The sequence below is a fragment of the Cryptomeria japonica genome, chromosome 5 (assembly GCF_030272615.1).
Source record: "Cryptomeria japonica chromosome 5, Sugi_1.0, whole genome shotgun sequence".
Lineage (NCBI taxonomy): Eukaryota > Viridiplantae > Streptophyta > Pinopsida > Cupressales > Cupressaceae > Cryptomeria > Cryptomeria japonica.
In genome coordinates, this window is record NC_081409.1 from 681,157,384 (window position 1) to 681,185,162 (window position 27,779).

The window sequence follows — 27,779 nt, forward strand, 5'->3', positions numbered from 1 at the left end:
AGCCATCCTTGTCTAGGGCACCGCTGGATGGGGAAAACGCCGTTCAGTTCCGTTCTCCAGGTCCAGATCTACGGCTACCTGCGCTTCGCACGTGATAGTCAGAGATGAGGTGCTGCTGTTCTTTCCCTGCAAAATGATCAGAGATCGATTTGGCCGGGGAAGTCAAAGAGTTTTAAGCGCAGGCGGGGCATTTGTGGGGATAGGCTTAAAAAAACCTAGGTCGGATGTTACGCCACGTCAGGGTTAGCCTTGGGATAATGTTTTTGGTGAGGTGAGTTGTCTATTTTTAGAAGTTTTTGTCGGAAGAAAGAAAAATCTACAGAGGATAATGACGCTAGGACTTCTTCCCCGGACAAACCGCAGAATTGCTAATTGAAATCTAGATTGGCTTCATTCACAATCAAATTAATGGATCGTGTGGAAGATCTATATGCAAATCTAATTCGGACAAACAAAATCTTTGTACAATGGACAACTTAAATGCAGAGGTCTATTCACTTTAAGAGGGGTACGGTGACGTGAGTTCCATGATGATGGTGCTCATGACGCCACACCAACCACAGAGCGACGGCGATAACATCATGTCGAAACAGATTTTTACTCGTATTCCTCGTCTCTGCAACGCCCATGTTTTATCCAAACAACTTGCATGGCCAATCTGGATTGGAAATGGCCGCCAAACTACCTTCTGCGCTCGCTTGCCATGACTCCTCCACAGCACTTGAATTTCCTAGGGAAGAGATTCTAAATTGCTTGGGAGAGTCGGGTCGCCAATTAATTACATCCTTTGCACCACAAACCCCACAGGAAGATAACCCTAATTTCAGTAGTATTAGTAGGATTGCTACCGACGAGGAGGAAATGGATGTCATAAAAGCTAAGATGTTAGGGCATCCAGAGTTTCGTTGTTTGTTGGAAGCCTATATCCACTGCATTACTGTAAACCCAACTCCAACCACTGTTAATTTTATACAGTGTTTCTGGATTCAGTTTTGTAGAATTTTTTTTTTCATCAATGTTTCAAATCACATTCATTGTCTTACAATTCTATCTATCATTCTATCATTCTGATGATGATGATTCGAATCCTTGATGAAAAAAAAAATCTACACAACTGAATCTAGAATTGAATTTAGAATTGACTGTGAAAATCTTATCTAACTATTAATCTTCTCTCATGAATGTAGAATCATTTTCACATAATTGTTTAAGGCATTTGAAGATCTTACTCATTCGAGTGTGGTGGATTCAGGTTGGGGGTACCCCAGAAATTGTGACCTGTTTAGACGCCGCTATTAAAGACTTTGACAATCGACAGAACGAGATGATTATGAACATTGGAATGGATCCAGAACTTGATATGTTTATGGTAATTTTTACTACATTTCTTTTTTGTATTGTATATTTCACTACATTTAATTTGGTTCTTTATGATGCTTGTCAGAATTTATTGGGGCTGTTTGAAGCTGAAATGATCAAATAGGCTATATGTGCTAATGAATATATCTGGAGTGGCAGTTAACATAGAATTTGTTTTTGAGCTGAGTGCTTAAAATTTGTGGGTATTGGAAGAATGTATTAAGTATCCATTGTTTTTAGATTTGATTATTTGTAACAAAGTTTCTTGTATTTTCACTTGCGCACCGAATGATCAGATGGGTAATTTGCGAATTAATATATTTGGAGCGCAACTTAACATAGAAATTGTTCTAGAGCTATTGAAAATTTGTGGGTATTGGAAGAACGAAATTATTATCCATTGTTTTTGGATTTGATTACGAGTTTCTTTTCCGATATCTTGGATCAAATTTTATAATCTGTTAATCAGAAATTTGGGTTTGATTATAGTTTTATTTTTCAATATTTTGAATCTAATTTTAACATTTATTATCATTAATTCGTATGATTATAAAACAATACATACTACTAAAAAAAATGTCTGCAAAATGCATTAGATTGTGATTCCTCGTATTTTTTCGGTTTCTCAGGAGACTTACTGCGAGATGTTAAGTACGTTGCGAGAGAAGCTTGCGAAGCCATTCATGGAAACCATGTCATTTTTTAAGAAGATTGAAGCTCAGCTCAGCTCTCTGAACAATGAAACAATCAGTACTACGCATTCAGGTAAAAAATTCAACTTAGGCGCATGCAGTTAAGCTTTTAAGGACTAATTTCATCTACTCTAGTTACACTATTCTGCTATCTTAGCGTCCTGATTTATGAGGAAAATCATTGAACTTAAACAAAAGATTATTTATAAATAAGACATTACACCAATGTTTTCCTCGAAGATAGTTAAAAAAAGAATTATTCAAACTCTTTTCCTTACCTTGGTACCAGATCCCTTTTCTGCCTTTCCCCCATTGATGTGACTGAAAATTAGTTTTGCCAGTGCATATGATGTTTTCGAGCACTGACCATTACTGAATTCAAACAAACATTCAAACAGACAGAAGTTAAAATTTGGGCCTACTGCAAACCAACTTTTACTATTTTCTTACCATAGTGAAGGGCATATTTTATGGATCTGGGCAGACAACATGATTAAGTAAAATAACAGAACCTGTTCTTGAACAGTCCGTCAAAGGAGCAGGTATTCAATCTGTACACAATCGAGATAAATGAGTATACAACGATGTTGTACTTAATGTAAAAGGCCAAATGGGTTTCACTGTTACATGCCGACACGGCGTGGAACAAGAACTATAAATTGTCTGACGCTTCCACTCCCCGGTAAAACAGCAATTTCATCTAGAAATGTAATGAACTGTTGCGCACAAACCCATTAGGTTACTGTGTTATCAAAAGTACTCGAGAGCCTAAACAAATGTTTAATGATTTGAGGTTATTCATTACATGGCCATTGTAGAGGCGTCTCGTCCTACCCAAGCAATGATTTCTGTGATTTTACAAATTCCACTAGAGTAATTTTCTAGCAACCTCGATTAGATATGGAAATTTCTGTTGGTTAAGTCCATTCCCCTAGCATACGGCCTCATGTACGTATGGGTATTAAAACAGTTTCTTTCTTTATACACTTGTTCACTATTTGTCTGCTCCTCTAATTTGGGTTTAGCTATGCCAGACGGCCTGAATTCATAACTTAAATAATGTGAAATTTATAAAATCAGTCGGTGATATGTTTTTTTATGAGGACATAAATTTCTTTTTCATTTGGATCCGTGACGTAGTTTGGTACTCCCAGGGTGAATTGATATGACAGCTTGTCATTTTATGTTATTTTTACAGAGATCAGTGTTATTACCACGGAGGCCTAATTTGTTTTAGAACAAATAAAACATTTAATGAAAGGTGATAGTTAAGGAGTGTTAATAGTCTTGGATTTGTGCACAAGAACCTACCCCCACTTTGATATTGCTTATAATAGAAGCCCCCCTAATTCTTTTAAACTTTCCGAAGTCTTTTTTACAATCTCTCAACGTAGTGTTGGCACATTAGTCAAATATCTCATTTGTGAAATCTTAATATTTGGTTATTAATTTTTATTTTTTTTTATCATATGAGCTGCTTTTGTTTATGTATAATTAATGTTAAAAATTGTTTGGTTTAGAGGAGAGGATCTTATAGTTGAGCACTCTAACATTGTGCTTCTCAAAATCATATAGAAGTTTCAAATCACTCCAATTTGTAACAATTACTTACTTGGCAAGTCCGTTGCCTATAACTAAGGTTTTAGGGCTACCACATCAAATATGATGTCATACCAATATGCTTTTTGTCAAGGTGTCCAAAAGCCCCACCCTCAAGCGCGCCACCCCCCAACCCAGGTAGTCATCATCAACAATAACAACTTTAAAGTCATAACTATTGGCACAATATTGTTAAAAATATTGGACATTGAATCAACAAATGCTATAACAACTATTAGAACATGCTCAACTATTGGGTCCTTTCTCCTATATATTGTGAACATTTTGACACAAAATAGTTAACACAAATATATGGACTTCCATCTTACATAAGAAATACATTAAAATATAGACATTACCGCTAATTGTTATAATTATAAAATACTATTTGTTTGATTTGAAGTATGAAGTTAAAATTTGTTTGATTGAAGAAACATTGAAAAAAGTAAAGTATATTTGTATATCTTAAACAAATAGAAGCCTCACTTATGTAAAAATAAATAAAACAACAAAAGCATTTAGAGTAGTATCTCTTGAACAAAAGGGACAATTAAAAAGTACTTATAATTTAGGTCAACTAACAACATTTAAGTAAGCCAGGTATTAGAAAATAGAGATCTATATATTTGTAAAGAAAGTAAAATAATAAAACTCAAGTCAATCAAAACATTAAAGTAGTCAAAATACTAGAAAATATATGTCTATATATATAAAAATAAATAAGATAATTCTTTAATTTTGCAATAAACAATAATAAGTTTATTTTAATTTTAAGATGTTGAGATCATACAATTTTTTTCAAAAACTTCATGTAAAATAATTAGGATACTTACTTTTGTTTGTTATAGGAAGGTTGTTTGTTGAAATTTATATTTAATGATCCATTGTTATTTTCAGAATTATTCCAATAGAGAAATTAATGGCTTATTTTTTTATTAGGTTCAATCTTGCACTTATGTTGCACACCTACAATTTTGACTCTTTTTCTTTTGTATTGATCTTGAATTACAAGCATAAATTTAGCATTTCTATTTTATATAAATTTGTTAGTCTAGGCTATGTAAAAATGGTTGTGCTTAGAGACACTACTAGGATTTATTGTGTTAAGAGATGAATGTAACTAACTTATCTTCTTTTGCCCAAGTTAAGTTTTTTGATTGATTTAATTAGCTTTTGTCTTTCATACAACATTCTAGCATCACTCTTTGAATATTATTTTGTTTAAGTTAGCAAAAAAAAATTAGTTAAAAGTTAGTTTGAGCCTATAGATATGAATTTGAACCATTAAAAAAGAAAAACTAAAAATCAAATGAAGCTTAAGTGATATATCAAATCTTATAAAAAATACACCCCCATAAAGACTCATTTATTGCATTATATAAAAATGATAAAAATTCAATGTTAAAAAAAGTTACTAAAAATATACTTTTTTAAACCTATAATATCATACAATTTCATTGGACAATGAATATGTAACCAGTTGAATATGTATAAAGTTGTTTAGATACATAATACAAAAGGAAAGCTTATGGAAGACATCTCATGACAATTCATATCATAAAATATAAAATTGTCATAAAGATAAAAAAAAGTTATAATGCATTTCTTAGATATGACTAGTGAAAATAAATATTTTTTTATCTATTTTTTTTAGTTCAAACATAATGACTAGAAATACTTTACAAATAATAAACAGGAGTAAAAATCACTATTATGTAACACTATAATCACTAGTAAAATGCACTCATCTATTAAAATTTGTCTGAGTTAGTTAAAAGAAGATCAATTATCCCAACTAAGATAGCTTATCCTATATAACTTATATTAAATGATCACTAATATTTAACTTTACACATAATAAATAGAAATAAAAAATATTTTGTTACAATGTAATCATTATTAGAATACACTCATCTATTAAATTAGAATATAAAAAACCTAATTTTCTATAAGTATCTTTTTCATGAAAAATTATGAACTAAAATTAAAATCATCAACCTCAACTAAAAGAAACTTGCCTTAGATACCTTATGCAAACATTCATGTATTGAATTACCTACACAATGAGGAATTAATTTACTACACTAAATTTAATTAACAAGATTCATATAATCACATTAATTACTCTATATATTGAGAACCACTATCTATTGGCAACAAATGCATGGATATCTCGAAGGATTTGATTGCAAAGGTCAGAGGGCTATCAATGCCAGGTAGAAAGATCTTTAGGGACTCGAAAATATTTTGAGACTGTGGTAAATATTTTTCTTAAATGCAAAGAGGAGAAGCTGGTTAAGAAATCGAATGGTGGATACCAAGTAAAGTCCCTAAAACCTCTTTGGGTGGGAGTGGTTAAAGTCTTGATGCAATACTTTACTTTAAAGGGGTGGTTTACCATTGTGTATGGATATCATTTTTATTTGCTTAATCATTTTAGACTTAAGAAATTTTTACCCTTTCCTTTCATCTCTTGTCCTCATTGATAGCTAGTATTAAAGAGGATAACAAGAATGATTGAAACCTTTATCTTCATGAGGCTTTGATCCTTCCTATTATGGAACATTTTAAAGTCCTCTCATCTTCCCCTAAGGATAAAGACCATGATAATCCCCTTTTGCATTCAGAGAACATGGGGTCTAAGGATGAGATGGAGACAAATGCAAGGGATGGGGAAGATGATTCCTTAGATGAGGATTGGGAAATTGAGGATAGTACTTCTTCTGAACAAAAAAAACTAGTGTCTTTGGAGCAATAAAAAGGTAATTTCTCCCTTAGGGATGAAAAACGTAGATTCATCAAAAGGAAAAAGGTTGGTAAAGATTCTCCTAGTTTAGTGGATGAGGATTTGGGGGCTGAGGAGGCGATTGACAACTAGAATTTGGGAATGGAAAATGGTGGGTGTGGGGGAAGGCTCCATGGGAGCGACCCCTTCCCATCCCTCTTCTAATTGGGTTGAGGAGGATAAAACCATTCGCCCTCCCTTCCCTAGGGTCTTGGAAAAATATTCCCCTTTTCTTGGGGGTGATTCGAAGAACCCTCCAAACCTTTTGGGCATTGCTAGAGATGTTGTGGTTGACCAGTTTCGGATTTCAAATTGGTTGTTCTTGGAAATGAATTAGATGAATATCAATATCTGGTCCCTCAAAAAAAATGGTTGCATTAGAGCAGGTTGGTGGTCGGTTTGGTTCAAGGGCTAGAGATGGCAATATGATTATAGATGAAGAGAAGAGAAGAATGGTTTCCATTCTTGGGAATGTTACTAAATACAACTCAGTTGAACTCAAATTATGAAGGCAAGATTGGGGTTTTAGAAGAAAAAATGAAGAGAATTGATGACAACCTCACAAACTTAATATGTGCCATAAAACTATTCATAGCCGTACAAAAGAAATTGAAATACTTGTGAATCAATGGCAAAATATGCAGGCTTTGAAATTAGGGGGTTAACATTTTTATTGATCTTGATTTGGCAGATAATGTCAAACAAGACAATGATGATAGTGGCACATCAATGTGGACTTGTGGGAATCTCAAAAAGACCAGGGAGCATGCTAAGCTTGAACTACAAGATCTGAAAAACCTGTCTCAGAAACTAGACCAAATGGAAGTTGAAGTTGCGGAAGCCTTAAAGAACCTATGTTAGTTCTCTATCTGTTTTATGTCTTTGGCTTGCTATGTTAGAGACCTCTTTGTCTTTTTGGATTTTTTTTATTGTTGTTGAGTTGTGGATTGGTTGTGTGTTTTTCAATGGAAGCTTCTTGTACTTAGGGTTTTAGGGTACCCTTAAAACCTATTTTTTCCTTAATCAAAAAACTTGTCAAATTATGTTTAAGGATGTGTATAGAAATATGACTAAATGAGGGTCAAAATAAGTTATTTTTAAACTAACAATATTTAAATTTTGTACTAAGTAATATAAATTGTTTATGTTCAAAATTTGAAGATGTGATAAGAAAAATATATAATATTATAAATTTAATTTTTAAAAAGTCAATTTTTTTTAAAAAGTTAAGATTAAGGTCAAACATTAAATGAATATAAAAATATCTTATTTTATCGATTTAGTGTAAGCATTTAACATACTCCCTCTTTTTTGTTTTGTTGAGTATTTTTAAATTTAGTTAGCAAAAAGATAACTAAGGACATGTAGAACAAATTATATATTTTTGTTGAATAAGTATTTTGGAATTTTTTGAAGCATATGCATCTTAAAAAATTGATCACTAACCATGTATATTAACTAACCTTAACAAAAATAATCCAATATATACATTTTTTAACATGTAGAGAAAGAAATGAAGAATTGGATAAAAAATTTCAAATACAATTATCTTAGTTTTCAAATTAAAATGATAATTATATGACTAGAACATTAAGAAGTAGCTTTATATTTTGGTAGTGGCTTCATGAAATTTTGTAAAATATGTAAAATTGACAAGGATAAAGTTGAAATATTCTATTTTGTGTATACAATAGAAATTAACAAATATGATTTTACATAGATAAAATATAAGATGTGATAGGTTGGTAAAGTGGGTAGCTTTTTTCTATCATGGTTCTTTGGAAGCCCACCAACATCTTCTTAGATGAGATAGGTGTCCCTTACAATAAGGTCAATTACTACATTCTCATTAAACACATTATTTCACATCTTCCTTATTGAACAAGGTTTGGGCTTTCCCCAATCTTAAGCTCTTAATTTTCTCTATGGAGAAATACTTGATTGATTATAAAGGAGAATTATATGTTGAGTGCCATGACAAATTGGGCTAACCATTACACATAATTGTCCATTGATTTGAATGTGATGCAATCTAAGGTGGTGGTTAACTCATGTGGCCATGGCAATCCCTTGGTGATGCAAGTGTGAAGAGGCTTAAGAGCATTGAAGTGATTGATAATGTGACTATTCTAATCCTTTGATTTTTACTTTCTTTTTTAATATTGTAAATGGATATTTATCATGATCATTAAATTTGACTTGTCGATATTTAGTGAGTATTTTTAATGTTTATGGTGGTTCTGTTTATTATATGATACAATGTGGTATTAAAAAATTAATTTATGCTTCAAGGCTACAAATATGTATATATTTATGATTTTAATATTTTTCTTACACAAACAAAACCCAAAGCCAATTTGTTTCTTAGTTGAATTTTTGTATTGAACAAGCAAACTTGAACATGAAATGTCTACTTAAGAAATTAGGTATTATTTGTTTAGATTGTTTTGCTTAAAAATAAACTTATATTTTATAGTTTGATGCTTATAGTGTTGAAATAAGATGGTATAATCACATGAAATGTAATGAAGGAAGCAAATGAAAAACACATAAGAAAGTGAATTAGCACAAGGATGTTTGCGCTCAATAATATCTATGTGCGAAAACTACAAAAGAGCCTATAATTGCACACTTTTTTATTCCCAAGGGCATGGTTAGATCAAAGTTTCTTATTTGTTGACAATAAAAATTGGTGATACAATTAATACAATGCATACCACATTTGCTTGAAACACATCATTGATAACAAACTCCTTCACTTTGATCCCTTACTTTGTCTTCGACTCCTTTCCTCTTAGTTCACTTTTTTGTGGTGATCATAAGTTGTGAGGGATCTTGCAACTCAAAATATTTCAACAAAAAGTATGAAAATTTTTTGGTTAAAATTGATTCATGGAATTGGGTAAGTGCATCAAGATGGTGAACAAAAAAGTGGCCAAATGCAAAAAAAAAAAAAAAAAAAAATTTCATAACCCGTGTGTGTTTTGGAAATTCAAAAACATGCTACCAAACCTAGCCAAAAACAATTAAAAAATACAAAAAATTCTTCAAAACCCGTACAGGTTTTAAGGAACACTATATTTTATAATAAAAAATCAAAATTTCCTACGGGTTTTGAGGAACATTATATTTTATAATAAAAAATCAAAAGTTCCTACGGGTTTTGAGGAACATTATACTTTTTTAGAAACCTGCGGGCTATGCAGAACTAGAAGTTTTGCCTTAGTTCTGCATAACCCGTATGGGTTATATAGAACTAGGAACCAAATAGGAAGTGGAGAGAGAGAGAGAGAGAGAGAGAGAGAGAGAGAGAGAGAGTAGGATTAAGAGAGGGAGAGGAAGAGAGAGAGTAGGGAGTAGGAAGAGAGGGATAGAATAGGATAAGGAGAGGGGGAGTGAGAGAGAGTTAGAGACAGAGAGAGAAGGGGATAGGAAGAGAGGGAGAGGGAGAGAGAGAGAGAGGGGAGAGAGGGAGATTCAAAAAAGTAGAGGGAGAGGGAGATGGAGAGAGAGAGAGAGAGAGAGAATAGGATAAGGAGAGGGGGATGGAGGGAGATTGGGAAAAGGAGAGGGGGAGAGGGAGAGGGAGAGAGAGGGAGATTGGGAAAAGGAGAGAGAGAGAGAGAGAGAGAGAGAGAGAGAGAGAGAGAGAGAGAGAGAGAGAGATAGGAAGAGGGAGAGAATATGATAAGGAGAGGGGGAAAGAGAGAGAGAGGAGATTGGGAGAGAGGGAGAATAGGATAGAGAGAGAGAGGGGGAGGGAGGGAGATTGGGAGAGAGAGAGAGAGAGAGAGAGAGAGAGAGAGAGAGAGTAGGAGTAGGAGATAGGAAGAGGGAGAGAATATGATAAGGAGAGGGGGAAGGAGAGAGAGAGGAGATTGGGAGAGAGGGAGAGGTAGGGCAGAGATGGGGAGAATATGATAGAGAGAGAGGGGGAGGGAGGGAGATTGGGAAAAGGAGAGAGAGAGAGAGAGGGGGAGGGAGGGAGATTGGGAAAAGGAGAGAGAGAGAACTCAAGGAGAAGAGGGGGGAGAAGAGGGAGAAGGAGAGGGAGGGGGAGAGAAAGAGAGAGTAGGGGGAGAGGGTGAGAATAGGATAGGAGAGTAGAGAGAGAGAGAGAGAGATGAGGTAGAGAGAGAACGGGAAGGAGAAAAGGGTGAGAGAATCGACAGAGAGAGGTGTGAGGGGGAGAGAGATGAGATAGAACTCAAGGAGGATAATTAAGGCTCAAAATAGACAAATACGGTAATGGGGGAAGGAAGACGAGAGAGAGGAAAATAAGGGAGACATGCATGCATAAAAACATATATACATATATCTATATAACTATAGATATGCATATATACATACATAAATACATATTATATATGTATGTCTATACATATGTGTAGTAAATGCTAAGTTTACAAGCATACATTATTATGTTTTCATAACCCGTACGGGTTTTGTGAAACACAAAATAATGGGTTTAGTTCTACATAACCCGTACGGGTTATGTAGAACTATGAATAGTACTTTTTGTTTTTCAAAGCCTGTGCGGGTTATGAAGAACTATAAATAGTACTTTTTGTTTTTCAAAACCCGTGTGGGTATTGGCTTGGTAAGAGGATTGGAAAACGACCCTAAGGCTTGCAAGCCCATTTCCCCCCCATTTTTGTCCCTTTACACATTTTTTCATCTTCCAACATGATTTCTCAAATCTGTCATCATCAGGTTTACAAATGATCAAGTGGGTATCTCTAAAATTACCACCATAATCTCACACGTCTTCTCAATTTTATGACCATATAAATTTTTCTATTTTTGGACAACATTAGTATAGTAAACTTTAATTTTCTCTACCATTGCCTTGACAGTCCTCACAGACATATGTCTACCATTTATTTGATAACTTTTGATATACTTGACTAAATTCAAAAATAATTATATATTATTGTTATCCACTAGATTGTATACACTTTAAAAAAAATAAGTTTGCATTTTCGATTATTTTGATGCAAGTTATGCCCAGCGCACGAATAGGTACCAAATTTTCAGGATGCCTTCATTTCAAAAAATCATTAAAAAAAAAAAACTCAATGGAAAATTACAAAAAATTACACAACTTCTAGATCTCACTCTTACCTATCATTCTACCAAATGGTTTTGCAAACTAGTAAATATAACTATATATTTTGTGCAGCGCACAAAAACAACCATGTTATATTTTTCTGAAAAAATCAGGAACAATGTTTCGTGCGTGAAAGGTTTGACCCTCTTAATCTTATCCAATTTTTAAAAACTTTAGTAGTTAAGAAACTAGATTAAGAGAACTACAATTATTTTTTTTTTTTCAACTCCTAGTTTTTAGTGCATGACCTTCAAATATCTCTTTGAAGTTAAGGTTTACCTGTTTTCAAAAAAAAACTGGCTACTTATACCCCCCTTTTTGTTCACCATCTTGGTGCACTTACCCAATTCCTTCTTGGAAATGACTAAACGAATGCCAAGATTGTTTGGTAGTTGCAAATCTTCATCTAATCCTCCCTTTCATATAATGTTCTTAACCTATTAATATCTACCAATGTATTTCAATGCATTATTTATGGAATGCATATAACAAGGGGCCCAAGAGCCATCTCTATAAGTCGAGTCAATCATTTTTCCATTACATTGATCACATACGTGCATCAAAAGTCAACCACATCTTTGTTTTCCCATATTTGCACGAAAATATAATATTGGTGATAGGTGGTACCTCATATCCATCCCACCCGTATATGATGATGTTTCAGAATCATGTAGTTGTCATCTCCATCATGAACAAATTTATTTTGTGAAAACTTTAATTCAAGATGGTGCTCTTCAATTTTGTCTTTGAGGAAGAATATAGAAGTAAATTCTCTACCGACCTTGGCCATGGCCTACTTGAAATAAGGAAAGTGAGGAAACCTACCTTGGTCATGGCCGACTTGAAATGAGGAAAGTGAGAAACATTGAATGGGTTATCATTGGTGAAGAAAATGTTTTCTAGTGACATTATTTTCTAAATTGAAACTTATTCTTTATACATTTTGAGCTCCATGACTTCAAAGTTGCAAAGATAGGGGATGTTGAACATAGAGAGGAGAAATATTCTTGAAACAACTTGATGAATTTTGACGATTGACCAAATTTGCATTTCTCACAAATCCTACACCCTTTACTAGCAATATGAAGAAAATATGCATTCACTGTGGTAATGTTGCCCTTCAATTTATTAGAGCAATTATTACACATCCATTGTAGATTCCCCTCAAATTTCATGTTTTATTTTAATCAAGGATGGTTGAAACTATCATTAAGGATTCCTTTTGTTAAATGGTCCTTTTGGCAATCATGCCTAAATCTTAGAAGTTAAGCTTACTAACTCACAATTGAATTTTCAGTCTATGTTGTCTCTTTTTGTTCTCCAACTTTTTTATTTGCAATAGCTTGATTACCTTTTAATCCTCACTATTGCAACTAAAAAACAAAATAACGACATATTCAAACACACATAAGTTGTATAAATTTAACAAAATGAGGAAGAGATTGGTGTAAATGGAGTGGAGATATTTCCATGGAACAATTTGAAAAATGTGATCCTTTAATAAGTGTGAGATTCTTAGCAATCCTAAGTCTTTGATAGTGACATGAAGAAATGAGGAAGAGCTTGGTGTAAATGGAGTGGAGATATTTCCATGGAACAATTGGTGAAATGTGATCCTTTGATAAGTGTGAGATTCTTAGAAATCTTAATTCTTTGCTAGTGACATGGAGAAATGTACATTCACCTCGTAATACTCCCTTTCCACTCATTATATATCTTGGTGTAAATGGAGTGGAGATATTTCCATGGAACAATTTGAGAAATGTGATCCTTTGATAAGTGTGAGATTCTTAGAAATCTTAATTCTTTGCTAGTGAAATGGAGAAATGTGCATTCACCTTGGTAATACTGCATTTCCACTCATTATATCAAATATTTCTCTTTTAATGCTGAATAGCCTTTCAATTTTGACTTTTTCTTTTTGTATCATTGATAGTGACAATTCTCATGAAGGGTTCTTTTTGTTAAATGATTCCTTGTCACATAGATAAATATCTTGAAATCCCAATCATTATAACTACTTTTGGCTTTACAATAAACAGAAAACAACAATGCCCCTCAATGCCCTTCTCCTCTGAACTCTTAATTTATACTTACTATTAACCATTACCTCAATCTTTCTATCATTATAATTTAAATTGACAGTTAAAAACAAAACAACAAACTAAATACACAAAAAATGAATATTTAATACATTAAAAATATATTTAATACTTATAATAGTTAAAAACCAAAAGAACATATTTAACTCTCATTTATTATTCATTTAAAAAATAAATTTTCCATTATCCATTCATTCATTGGGTTTGAAAATCAGACTGAATCAGAAACCAAATTTACAATGGAAACAAAAGAGTATTTGACTTTGACTTTGCAAAGGAAAGATGATAGCGAATTTACTAATGTACACACTTGGTTTTGTGAGAATACCTTCCTCTTTCTCTTACTTCTCTCCTCTTCTCTTATTATTCTCATTTCATTGTCTTCTGTTTTGGAGGTTACCAAATAACAATGAACATGGGTTTTGAAATGTATTTTTCAAGTGGGGGATCTTTCAAAGGTTTTTTTTAGGTATTTTTTAAGCTAGTGTTCTCGTGATGGCCAATAGACATCATGATATCGACCGTATTTTAAACAGAAAAGTGGCATCTTCTAAGAAGGGGGCTTTCTAAGATAAAAAGAAAAAATGGTGGATGGGTTGGAACATTGAAGATGCATTATTAATTAATAAAAAATTATAGCTTGGCCGATGGACAAGGCACCTGCACATTGCATGCTCAATGGATAATGCAACTGCACTTTGCATCCTCCTTTTTCCATGCAGCCTGTTCGCATGATCCGATGCATGATCTGCAATAAAAATTCTTACCAAAAGCTTTCTTTAGTTATACTGTTTTTTATATGATCAGCCAATTTTGTTAATAAGAGAATTTAATGTTTTTTATTAATTTTTTTAATAAGCAGCTGTAATTAGTCTCGTTTTATTTTTTTCAATTTTATATTTTTCAACTGGCCTTCATTTATATTTTGTAACAGCTTTTCAATATAGTGTTAATGATTTTTTTTTCATTTTTTCAATTGATATCAAGAATATATTGTAATTCTATTGTACAAGTAGTAGACACAAGAGCAGGTTTTCATCAAATTAATATTAGAATGACTAATGACTAATGACAAACTTTCCATTTCATCTTGCATTATTTATATGTGACAATTATGAATAGAACTTATTATTTTCTCAAGATCTCTAGGAAATAATAGTAGTGGGATACATAGAACTTGTGGATTAGATAATAGAAAATTAATGTACTCAGTTGAAAGAAAATATGAAAGACTATCCAAATTATATTGAATTTTGTATGTTTTTCTATATTAATGTCATGACAAAACTATGTTACCATATCCTTCTAAACCCCTCCCTCCCCATGGGTATAGTTCTAGTTTTGGTCCTTTTTCCCAGTAGGTTCTCCTAGGTGAACTTAGCACCCAAGGGCTGTCCACAGAAAAACAGAAAAAAATTTAAAAATTTAAACATATTTATAAACAAAAAGTGATTGAATACATAATTTCTCATATGGTGTGCAATGAAGACGGGGAATTGAGATCTAACTCTTCAGTGTGTTGACTTAGACATGTTATGAATGCACAATTTGCTAGATCATGTGTTTAGATGAGGCAGCTTCTATAGTACATAGCTAATGGAAGTGGCATTGTAATTCATTGTGCTTCAAGTGAAATTGAATCAAATGTTAGACATTGATGCTTTTGATAAAGAACAATATGAAGATTATTAAATATTGATTGTAATTTTCATTGTGTATTGACATTTGACAAATGATCGAATTATGAATTTGTGAGTATTTTCGTTTTTGCAAATGATAAGGTATTCAAATTATATTTTATTGACCATATTGAATATCATTATTTCATATTATATATCTTTAATTATTTTAGTAGATATAATATATTACACACATACATTCACACTCTTCTACTTTTAACATACATGGAAGGAATTTTTTTTCTCCATATTGTCATTTGTGTTCTCATGAAGAGTGTATGCAAAAATCTACATAGAGCTTGGTGTAGGCTCTTCAGTTTATTATAAGAATAAAAAAAAAATTACTACTCGTTCTCAATCAAATAAATTTTGAAGGGATCCTTTTATAAGTAGAGGTTGTGGTAAAGGAAGGGGAAGGGGAAATGGGAATAAGATAGGAAGAGGAAGAAGTTTTGTATTTTAAAAAAAAATCTAGTGTACATGTATTGCCAAAAGTAGTTTGTTTAGGATGGCACTTGACAGGTAAGAACAAAATAGTGTTTTGTAGTAAACAAATTATGGAGGGAATAAGATCCTCTAGAGCTTGTGCATGTGAAAACTTGTGGTAATATGCAAGCGCAATCTTCAGGTAAGGATTTATAATTTTTGACTTTCCTTGATGAGTTTGGAAATCACCACACATGGATGTACTTTGTTTAGAGAAAAAATGATACTTTTGAAAGCTTTAAGAAATTTAAGGCTATGACTAAAAAGCAAAGTGGGTCTTATCTCAAAATACTCATAAAAAATTTAGAGGGGGAGAATTAACTTCAAAAGAGTTTTAATATTTTGTAACAATTATGGCATCAAGAGACACCTTGTTAATTATACCTCCTAGTAAAATGATAATGTAGAAAAAAAATTGTACAATTATGGAAATGGCAAAAAGTATGTTGTAGTAAAAGAAATCTACCAAATTGTTACTGGTGAGAAGTAGTGGCAACATCTTAAATTTAACCCCACAAAATCAATTCAAAACATCACTTCAAATGAATCTTGGAGTGGTTATAATATTTTAGTGGCTCGTTTATGTGTTTTTGCTTGTCTAGCATATATTCATGTTCTAGTTCAATGGGGGAACATGTCTGACACAAAATCTTAACTTTGTATCTTTGTGGTATATTATAATGCAACTTAAGGGTGAACACATTCTTTACTCTTGACACAAAGCAATGGTTTGCTAGTCAGGATGTGGTTTTTGATGAAGGGTCCGAGTTTAGAAGCGACACAAAAATGTATAGAAGAGAATGCCAATAATAGTGGGTAGAGAAGTTATAATGTTCTTCCTCTCCACAGAGGCTCAAGTGGAAGTTCAAACTCCAATAGTAGTTCACGTTTGAGTCTTCCAACATCAATTCTACAATCTTCAAGAAACATACAAATTTTAAATGAAATTAGAGTATTAATGTGAATCTTGTATCTAATAAATTGTTCTGATTAGTATAATTCAATTTGAACCCTCTGTGTATGAAGAAGAAATGAAAGAAAAATATAAATTAATGTTATGAATGAAGAAACAAAATCAATTGGTAAAAGTAATCTATGAGAATTAGTGCAACTTCCAAAGGAAAAACATTTAAACAAGTGATTGGTGACAAATCACAAAGTTAAAATTAGTAGCCAAGGGTTTGCACAAACACTTGTGGTAGATTATTTAGAACTTTTGTTGTCATTGCAAGACAACAAGTGGTCGGTATATCAAATCGGTGTAAAATCAAATTTCCTTGGTTATATAGATGAGAAAATCTATGCGGAATAACAAATTGGCTATGAAACCCTGGAAAAAGAATAGCTGATTTATAGTAGAAAAAATCCCTCGAGGGGTTGAAACAAGCTCCTAATGTTTGGTATGCAAGGGTTGATAGTTTTTTCTTTGAGAAGGGATTTTAATAGAAGTCATTAAGAGTCAACTTTTTATTTCCACTATATTGCTAATGATATTCTTATTGTTTATCTTTATTTTGATCTTATTGATGTGGGTAACAACAAAACTCTTGTTGTTTGTGATGGGTGTTCTGGGGTAACATTGGGTTTTGTTGTCAAGAACTTCAAAATGCTAAATAGTCGCCTTTATATTTCCTTTGGAAAATTAGTAGACAACATTATGTTACCCACCTTTTTGTTCTTTAGGTTTCTACCTAAGTGTATTTTGAGATATCTTCTGGGACTCAATAAGGCACCTATCAATGTAGAATTATAATTACATAAAAAAATGCAGGTATTAGTAGAACTTTTAAATATGGCATCTTCATTTCTATGCGGTTGTCATTAATCTATGGGATTAATTCCTAGAGGTGTGGGTTTCACCTGGTCAATGTAGATATACAATTACATCAAAAGTTGTAGGCATTCATAGACTTTCAAATATGACATCTTCATTTCTATAGGGTGATAGTTTGTCTTTGAGATCAATTTCTAGAGGTGTGGTTCTAACATCTCTCTTAGATGTAACTTTGTTGTTATACCAAAACATATAGGTATTGGTAAATTTCCAAATCCAATGTCTTCACCTACACAAAATGATGTCAATCTATGATATCAATTCCTAAATCTGTGGTAATTAATCCAACAACCAAAAGAACTTGCCTGTAAAATGCTCCCTGATGATTATTTAGAAAAAGTTTGAGAGATTTCTTGAGAATAATCTAGTGGTTTAATGCTTATGTCAGCAAACTAACCACGATATTTCCATCGGAAAACTGGTTAATCTTCTTAAGCACAGATTTTAGAACTTTCTAAATTGGTTAAGTTTTCCTCGAGCAAAAAAGGAATCAATTTTTTGAACTCCTTGTTTGTATTTGCTTCAGTTTGCATTCCTAAAAGAAGGGCATTTACAATGAAGATCTTGTATTTATACTTCTGTTTATGAGCAAATTTTGATATCCTAGGACTTGTTTTGCCTTAATGCACATTCGTGCATCTGTCTTCTAAGTTTTGAAAAGTTTGGAAGGTAAATTTATTTATTGAATCTGATTCGTGGGTTGATTCTATTAGACAGATCTGATACTAGGAGTAAACTAAGAAGGGGGGGGGGGGGGTGTGAATCAGTTTACTATCAGAAATCAGAATTATTGCAGATTAAAATCTTTAAACTGGAGCACAAAGAAACCAACACAATGAAAGATAAAACATGAAAGCATAGTACACACCAGCAATATTTTGACGTAGAAAACCCGGTAAAGGGAAAAACCACGGTGGGAAACCCTACCCACAATTAGATAATACTTCTACAATAGTATGTGAAATAATTACAATGGGGATTGCACTTGCAATCAGCACAATAGCCTAGAGCTCACTGCTCATAACAAAAGAGAAGTCTCACTGACTTACAAAAGCATCTGACTACAATTCGGAAAGGATGAACTATGAATGTAGCATCTCCTAATGCTTGATATAGTTCTGGGTAAGCACATATGTCTGCCCTGCAACACCAATACCTTTCGCTGAATGATATAACAATGTTTGCACATAAACCTTCCTCTGATAATGCAGACATAACCTTCGATCCCAAAAACCATATCCAATTACATGAATAAGCCACCTATAAATACAAATCATCAACCATATTGATAAGGTCGGCTAAACCCTAAACCCATAATTACAAGAATTACATTACACGATATCACTGGACCAATATTATGATTTACATTACATAGCATGGACCTAAAACAAATTCCCGAACAATTATATCCGCGAGAAATCACACTAAGATCAATCACTAACATGTTTCACCAACCAGTAGAAACCCTCAGTGCAATAATACAGAAAGTCTAACCGGATCCAAATAGGACCACCATAACAGCACGCTAGCCAATGCAAAGCCACCAAACAATTAGGACACGATCAAGAAGCACTTTCAGCACGCTTGAAACCGTTTCCATAAGCCAGACCAAAATCATCTAGCCAAATCATCAAATATCGCTAATCGGTAAAGCTAACCGGTACTAGGAAATACCAACCGGGGACATAAGCGACAGCTACCGGAGCACCAAATCATAAACCAACAGAATATGATAAGCATATAACCATCCTGGATAAGCATCAAAAACCAAAACCAAGGATCTGATCATACCAGATCAGAATCGCAGCCAAAAGCAAGATAAACACCAAGTCTAACCGGGATAGTAGAACCATATCCAACCGGGATACAATGTTGACATCAATGACAACACTTAACCAAATCTAGCATATTGCCAACAACTTCAGTGTACCTTCCTAGCAAAATAAAATGAAACAGACAAATGTTGTTCATTTTGTGGTTGTTTGACCCTAAAGAAAAAAATGAGATTGGCTGTTCAAAAATTTATAAAATTGACTTGTTAGTTAGATATTTGAAGAGGATGCACCATACTATTTTGATCCAATGCTTTGGTAACACCCATAGGGGTTAATGTTGTATGAGCTGTCTTTCAAGATTAAACAAGGGAGCCCTAGATAATGCAAGTTCTCTCTCTACATTCTTTTAGGAAGTGACTCAGAGGAATCCTTATGTTGTCTCATCCATTGTGTCAATGTTACTTATGAGTTTGTAGGTTTATAAGGGGTATGTTCAGCATTCATTTACTATTATATTAGAAGTCTTTTTTGTAATGTTAATAATTAGATATTTTTAAGAAGATAAATGTATGAAAGATCTCATTAAAGTTTAAAGAGTAAAGAGCAAAAATTTGAGGTTTATCATAAATATCTTCTATCTTTAAGAATCAAGATCATCCAAAAAAATTAGTAAAACAGAGAGATTTGAGCTAACACAAATCAGTTAGATCAAACCAAATCATTATAAAGTAGCTGTTAAAACTGTCAAGATTGAGCATAAGAAAGGGATGTCCAATTTGTGACCTTCTGTATGATTAAAATTAGAGGCCTAATTAACCAAACTATCTAGAACAACATTCCATTCTTGAAGAATATGAACAAGAGATAGATTCAAAAATTCGTGAAAAACCAACTTCCAAGAGGATCCTTGAAATCTGTTAGAATTGTGGTCAATATCATAGAATCCATTTCACAAATTATCTTCTTACAATCCAATTCACAAACATTTTCTTCAAGTTTAAATAGAAAAAAAAATAATCCAGTCTCTCCAATTTAACATTTCTTGTATCATGAAGTTTGTCTAATCCATTTTCACTATATTTGAGATTGGAAGAGAAACACTAAATTGATTATCAACTAGCTCTAGCTAATGAACTTGTCATAATTTGCCCAAGGTAGGAGGAATATAGCTAACCATTTGAATTCAAGGCTCTGAATTGAAGATCATTATAATATTAATCAAGTACCTTATAAAAATATAAAGAAGCAAAAAAAAAGCGCGATGGAGATTTTGAAATCTCAGCCACCAACAAATTCTCCTGCTTGTTCCCTTGCTCGCCCCTTGGTGATGCCACTGGCATGGTTAGGGCCAGTCCTTCTTGAGCGTCGGTGGCCACTGGGGGCCCTCGCCCTGATTCTGATCGGAAATCTGGTAGGGTTCCCTCTTCACGCAGAGGGGTTGGGAGAGGGTTTATCCCTGTTTCCTGTGTCGTTTCTGTTAATGCGAATAAGGAGTTTGAACAAGAAATAGAAAACAATGTGAAGGTCTTCACAAAGCATAGCGCTATTTGTAGATTCAAGGGTATCTGGCCCAGCCTCCCGAAGTTGCATAAATGGATTTCCCAGCACTGGGATCCCCTCATTTTTGGTACACTTCACATATTCCCTATGGCTAAAGCTTTCTTTGTTGCTAAATTTGGGGATGCTAATGATAGAAGAAAAATCCCGTGTGAAAGTTTTTTCTATGAGAAAGATAATATGCCGCTTTTGGCCAAACCTTGGCACTCTGATTTTAACCCCCTTTCAGAGATGTTCAACAAAATTCCGGTCTGGGTTAGGCTTCCTTACCTTCCTCTACACTTGTGGGCTTATTCTCTCTTTGAGGAAATTGGTGATGCTATTGGGAGCTTCATTATGGTGGATAATAACTCCTATGGGCTTTACCATACTACTTTTGCTCGCATTTTGGTTGAGCTAGATGTTTCTAAGGGTTTGCGAGCTGAAATCGCCATTAACTCCTCTTTTGGCAGCTAGGTCCAGACCTTGGATTATGAGGGTATTCCTTTCAGGTTTCGTAGATGCTTCAAAACTGGCCATGCGGCAGAAAATTGTGGGCTTGAGAAGAAAAACTCTTCGGTCTCATGGTGGTCGGGGGCTTCCCATTGGCATTATACGGTTAGGAAATCTCTTAAAGATTCATTGGATGTTGGGGTTTCTACTTTGGCTGGATTGGAAATGAAAGATTCATCGGATGCCTCTAAGGATGCTACTAAGATTAAAGAAGTTGTGATACAGGATGCTGATGTCCCCTCTACTGAAATTGGATTGTTGTCTCTTACCCTGCCGGTTGCACCATGTGTTGATACATCTTCTGCCCCACCTGTTGGTTGCGGTTCTGTGTCCGTGATGGTATCTCTTTTCCCGTCGGCTGCTTCACAAGGTTTTGGCACAACTTCTGTTGTTGGTTGTGATCATGTGCCCGTGACGATTGTTGCTCCCTCTTCTGACACTCTTTTTTCCAGTCCGGAAAGATCGGTGCTGGGCCCTTCGGATTGGTCAGTTGCGGCAGCTAAAGTTGAATATGGTTGGATTACTGTTAAAGGGAAGAATTCAAAGACGTCCAAGCCTTCTTTTGACATGACTCTTTGTTCCCACAAGGCCAATTGCAAATCTTGAAGGCCCTTGCAGTTGGTTGTTTGGGCTGGTTTTACTGGCCCTTTCTTTGTATTGCTATTCTATCTAGCTGGGCTTTCAATGCTTAATCTATTTTTAATCTGATGTAAAGGGTTTCGGGGCCCCTTCAAAACCTGCTTTTCACTTAATCTAAAACATTTTCTTCAAGAATCACAATGAGAACCCAAGCTTTTAACAATAGATAAAGAAAAGTCAATCAAACTAGAACTTTTTTGTCCAAATCCACATATCCTCCAGTTTCATTACCACTAGAAGAACCATCGATTTTAATTAAAAAAGACTCAAAAAGGGAAAGACCAAGTTTACAAGATTTTGCTCTATTCATCTTATCTGAAGATTTAAACAAAAAACCAGAAGGAATAGATCCAATCAAAAGATACATATCAAGTTGCTTCAAAGTCTGATTCAGACAAAATAGAGCATATCAGCTGAAATTTCCATATTTTTTGGTCATTTTGATACGTGCTTTACTCCTGATTTTGGCCCCGTGAGCTTCCATTCTTAATCACCCACATTTTTCTGACTTATCTTTTGACCTAATTTGGATCAGAGACTCCTGCTGATTCTCCTTTTTTGCAGGGTTTCTTATTATCATTGCTACTCCCAACTGTTGATCTTACATCGAGCATTTTTTGGTCATTTTGATATGTGCTTTACTCCTGTTTTTGGCCCTGTGATCTCCCATTCTTAGTTACTCACTTTTATTCTGACTTATCTTTTGACCTAATTTGGATCCGAGGCTCCTGTTGATTCTCCTATGTTAAGTGTTTCTTATTTATCATTGCTAATCCCAACCTTGGATCTTACATCTAAATAACTACTCGTTTCGCCAGATCCTTTTTTAATAATCGCAGCATCTTATTTGTTTCTTCAATCTTTGCAATCGATTTTCTTCCTCGGAGCAATCCAGTATGAATAATAATTCTTTTCCTTAACAGGATAAGTAGCAATCCAATATGAATACTAATTTTTTTCCTTAATAGGATAAGTAGATAAATTATAAATTTTTCATATTATAATTGCCAACTATCAAATGTTTTATTATTGTGCTTGATTTTGTGGTGATAAAACAGTAATGCTTCATTCCTTGAGTCAAATTTCGATAATTGTTCCGATTTTCGAAGAAACCAGGGGCCATCCAAACTGGAACCTTGTTAGTGCCCTCATTCCAGGGTCAAAATTCAACGAATTTTTTTTCTGATTTTCCAAGAAACCAAGGGCATCCAAGAGAGTTCAAACACAATCCTCACTATCTGAAAAGAGATCAGAAAGAAGCCATGGAACACAAAGTCAAGATCTCAACTAGACCATGCGGTTTCCATTTCCTCTGAGCCTATCTCTAACCACATCTATGTTTGGCCTAGAACCTAGAAACTTGCTTACAGGTAAGTTTCCTAGTCTAGCAGAAGAACTTTCAATTTTCAACAGTTGAATTAGGGACCCTTGAGACGATGCCCTTGTTTTCCAAAATTTTTTGGAAATAGAGAGATTCAGTAGGATCGGTAATTGAACTTACACTTCAGCACACCTGTTCAAATTCTTCGGCCATTCGCACAGTTTAAAGCACTTTACTGGGATTCTCTGCAACAGCATATGCTGAAGCCGCACCTTTTAGGCCTTGCCATCGACTTATGCCCCAGCTACAAGACTCGAATCCTCAGGACAACTACCTCTGTGCAGAGCAGATTGGCGGAAGCAGGGCAAGGGTATGCTCATGGATTCCTTCAAGACATTCAGGATGGGAGAAGAAAATTCCCATGTGAAAGGTCCTTCCCAGAACGATGCTCAATCGATGCATTCCTTCTCACAGCAGAAACAAAACCTTCTCCATAGACGAAGTGTTCTTTGGTGGCTAGAGAGAGCCAGCAATAGGATTAGGAACCACGATCAACGCTTCCACTAGCCTAGTCAACATTAAAAAAGTTATTCTAGACAGCAACAGTATCAGGCCAGGCTTAAATCCCTAAAACTCAAACACTCGTTTTGATTGGATTGAATATCCAGCTATAGATGAAGAAGTGTTTCTTGCTCTTCTTCATCCAAAGCTCTCTCCATGCATCATTTTGCTCGTCATCTTGCTGATCATCCTTGAACAGAAAGTAAGGCGAAGCCATTTTCCTGCTTCTAGCCATTTCAAAATAATACCAGAGGGTTAATTGCAGCAATGCTCCAATGTGCCATCAATTTTATGTTAAAGGATTCACTTTTAACATTGTTCTGTGATCACTAGATAATAATTATATTTAGTAAATTATAAAAATTGATTATTATTTACAAAAAATAAAATATCCAAAGCTCTCCCCATGCATCATCTTCCTCGTCATCTTGCTAATCATCTTTGAACAGAAAGTCAGGCGAAGCCATTTTCTGCTTCTAGCCATTTCAAAATAAACCCAGAGGGTTAATGCCCTCCCATGTGCCATCAATTGTATGTCAAAGGATTCATTATTAACATTGTTCTGTGATCGCCTGGTAAAACCCACAGGTTGGCTGTTTGCTGCTTGTGCATTCGGTTTTTTTCTCTTTTTCGTGTGTGTTGGTTGTGGGAGTCGTGTTCTTCTTACAGGCAAGCTGGATGCTAGCAATTTTAAAAGGTTCAGTTTGGCTAGTTGTGGTTTTTGGTTAAGGGTTAGTTGTGCTGTTGGCAAGCTGAATACTTTGTTACAGGTTAAGGGAGGCTGGGAAAACCCTTGTTTGTTGGTTTTGAAAGCCAATTTAAAACTCATGATGAAAGTTAGAGGAGCCCTTCAAAACTCCATTTGTCTAGATTGTGAGAATAGTTTGATTTATTGTAATCTAGTGTTGAAGGTGATGGGTGTTTGGATGCACCCATGGAAACATTTGTAGGTTTTAAGGGAGCCTTGTAAAACCCTTGTTTATGTGTTAGGGACAATTTTATGTCCAGTTTATGGTGTGTATGCTAGTATGCCGATGCTCTTTTTTTTTAGCAGCGTTGTATCATGGGTCTTGGGAAAATTTGAGGGTTTCTGGTTCCTTCAAAACCTATTTACCCTTAATCAAAAACATTGTTCTGTGATCACTAGATATTAATTATATTTAGCAAATTATAACAATTGATTATTATTTATAAAAATAAAAATATAAAATGATGAATAATAGAAAATTAATCTTATTTGAAGATTGCAGTTTAATTGGTCAAGTATAATTGAAAAAAATTAGTAAAATGTTTATTAATTTTGTTATTGATTAAGATTCAATATACAAAAGAATGAGATCAAGATTGGCATCTGCATCTATGGAGTTGTGAAAGAACACCCATTATTATATGACTAGCCTACCTCATTGGTTAGTGGCAAAGCTTTCTATAAATGCTCTTCCATCATATTCCATATGTGAATTTTCGGGCATTTCTTTTACACAAGTTTGATGTTTTTCAACTGAAGTTGAGATCTGTTTGTGGAGTGATGTCAATTTTTACTTATTACATTATATAAATTGCAGCCGAGAGTGATGAGAGAACGGAGGGAGGTGGTTCCATGGACGAGGAAGATAGCATCACGGGTGAGAAGGACTACCAGTGGGCGGATCAGCATTCAGAAGAAAGAGAATTGAAGGACCTTTTGCTTCGTAAATATGGTGGATATCTAGGCCGTCTTAGACAAAGATTTATGAAGAAGAAAAAGGGAGGCAAGCTCCCCAAGGAGGCACGGCAGAAACTGCTTCATTGGTGGGATCTGCACCAGAAGTGGCCTTATCCTTCGGTGAGTAAAACTTACTCAAGACTATTAAACTTTGCTATTCAGACTCTTTATGAATGGATGATAACTCGAGGTCTTCCCATGTTTTAACATGTCTAAAACCATAATTGTATCAGTGCAAATGTGTAATGCCCTGATTTTAAGTGCAGGATACTGAAAAGATGGCTTTGGCAGAATATACTCGGCTGGATCCCAAGCAAATCAATAATTGGTTCATAAACCAAAGGAAGCGCCACTGGAAGTTTGATTCTGAAGATACCGAATTCGAGCTAATGGGCACTCACAGGACTCGTACTGCTGAGATTTTCTTGGAGTGATCTTCCTTTCATTTAGATCGATGAGAGGACTTTTATTTTCAGCGCGTTCTGAAGTTATTATGTATTTACCTAACTTTTCTGAATCAGTTTGTAAATATTGCCCTATAAGTATAGTTTCAAGCAAAACTGTCTTTGATGCTCATAATTATTACTGATATTGCGATTCACATCATATAAATGTGTATTTTATACACACTGATTCTTAAATTGTTCCGGGTATATAGATAGTAAGGAATATTGTGATCATCATCATATAAATATGTATTTAATGCAAGTTGGTTCTTAAAATTTTGCCTATTTCAGATGCATTTATCTTTTATTTTATGGTTATGTGTAAGAAATTTTCTATTCGGACAACCTTAAACCTCCTATTTCCAGTACTATTACTAACACAAATTCAGTTCTTCAAATTCATGACAACAACATATAGATGTTAGATGTACAGTTACATTCAACAATTTCTCTTTTCTCGATTTTACTGTTCCTATAACTTATTCTCTGTAGATTTGATTATTGAGTGTCAATATTCAAAGTAAGTTTAAGAAGCTGGTAGATTGTGAATGTTAGGATTAGGAGGGATTTTCAGAACAATACTGATCTGTTTGCTGGAAGTAACAAATAAAGAAGTTAGATTATTAGTAGCTGAGTTTATTTTAAAAAAATGAGTTATATTTGAATTTAATATGAAACTCCAAACGCCAAAATGTAACTCAAGAATAAAGAAAATATGAGTAATGTAACACCTCAATCTATATATTAAAATACACATTTTTAAGCATATATATTACATCGAGTGACTGTAAAATACTGGATGGATGGATTGAGAAGATCACCATTCATTAAAAAATCCACGTGTATGTTCCCGCTAGCTTATTGATAAGCGTGCCCAGACTCGCCTGTGCATGATGTTTTCAGATATTTGACATATTTCTTGTAAACAGGTTGGTCGGCCACTCTGAGTGTTAGGGTTTAAGATTTTCACTTCCGTTCGTCTGCTCATGGCAAGCATAATTCTCGATCCTCTCTGTAAGATGCAACAATGTCACTTGACTGGCGACATGTTTATTTGTTATTGTTTAATTGAGACATTGGGTTCCGAACTATTTTCTTAAAGGACTGAAAATTCTGAATATGACAGCTAGTTTTATTATGCCATGGCGCAACGTTCAAAATTTGAAGAACAAGGAAGACTCCATGACAAACATAAGAAAGCATTGTAAAAGGTGCTCAGAGAAAAGATTCAAAGAGTGCATCTGCATCTAACTAAAGCTGTTGAGAGAATACTAGTCATAATAAAGGTTAATAAATAAATAATACTCCTTGTATAGCTTAGATTGCCTAATATTCTTGTATAGGTTGGATTGTCTAATACTTACCTGTAATTTTGTGTTATCTTTAGCCTCAATTCTGTCAGTATTTCTTAGGAACATTCATTATGATCTCAAGTGGACTTCATTGTCATTTCTATTTTATCTTATTCGGATTCTTGTGGAATTCAAGCTATCTAATAAACTATTAGAATATATTTTGTTTAAGGTACGTAACATACTTTATTACAAAATTAACTATTTGATAAACTAATTTAAGATATTTAGTTTAAGGTAGGTAACAAAATTTAGATAAAATAGTTGGACTATAAGGGAATTGGT

The 27,779-nt window shown here is 34.0% G+C and overlaps 1 protein-coding gene across 1 annotated transcript; it reads left to right on the plus strand.

Moving 5' to 3' along the window:
- The first annotated feature begins 356 nt into the window (after window positions 1-356).
- LOC131040752 (homeotic protein knotted-1) lies at window positions 357-26,418 on the plus strand. Its single transcript, XM_057973706.2, has 5 exons — window positions 357-939; window positions 1,253-1,369; window positions 1,989-2,124; window positions 25,557-25,816; window positions 25,963-26,418. Exons 1-5 carry the CDS (start codon window positions 628-630, stop codon window positions 26,128-26,130), a joined length of 993 nt encoding a protein of 330 aa, XP_057829689.2. The 5' UTR covers window positions 357-627; the 3' UTR covers window positions 26,131-26,418.
- Window positions 26,419-27,779: the final 1,361 nt, after the last annotated feature.

What these genes read in the sequence shown, in the direction of transcription:
- LOC131040752 (XM_057973706.2), top strand. Translation starts at nt 628, where the DNA reads ATGTTTTATCCAAACAACTTGCATGGCCAATCTGGATTGGAAATGGCC. An exon ending in CCTATATCCACTGCATTACT is followed by an intron (nt 940 to 1,252) that starts GTAAACCCAACT and finishes TGGTGGATTCAG; the next exon opens with GTTGGGGGTACCCCAGAAAT. An exon ending in AATCAGTACTACGCATTCAG is followed by an intron (nt 2,125 to 25,556) that starts GTAAAAAATTCA and finishes TATAAATTGCAG; the next exon opens with CCGAGAGTGATGAGAGAACG.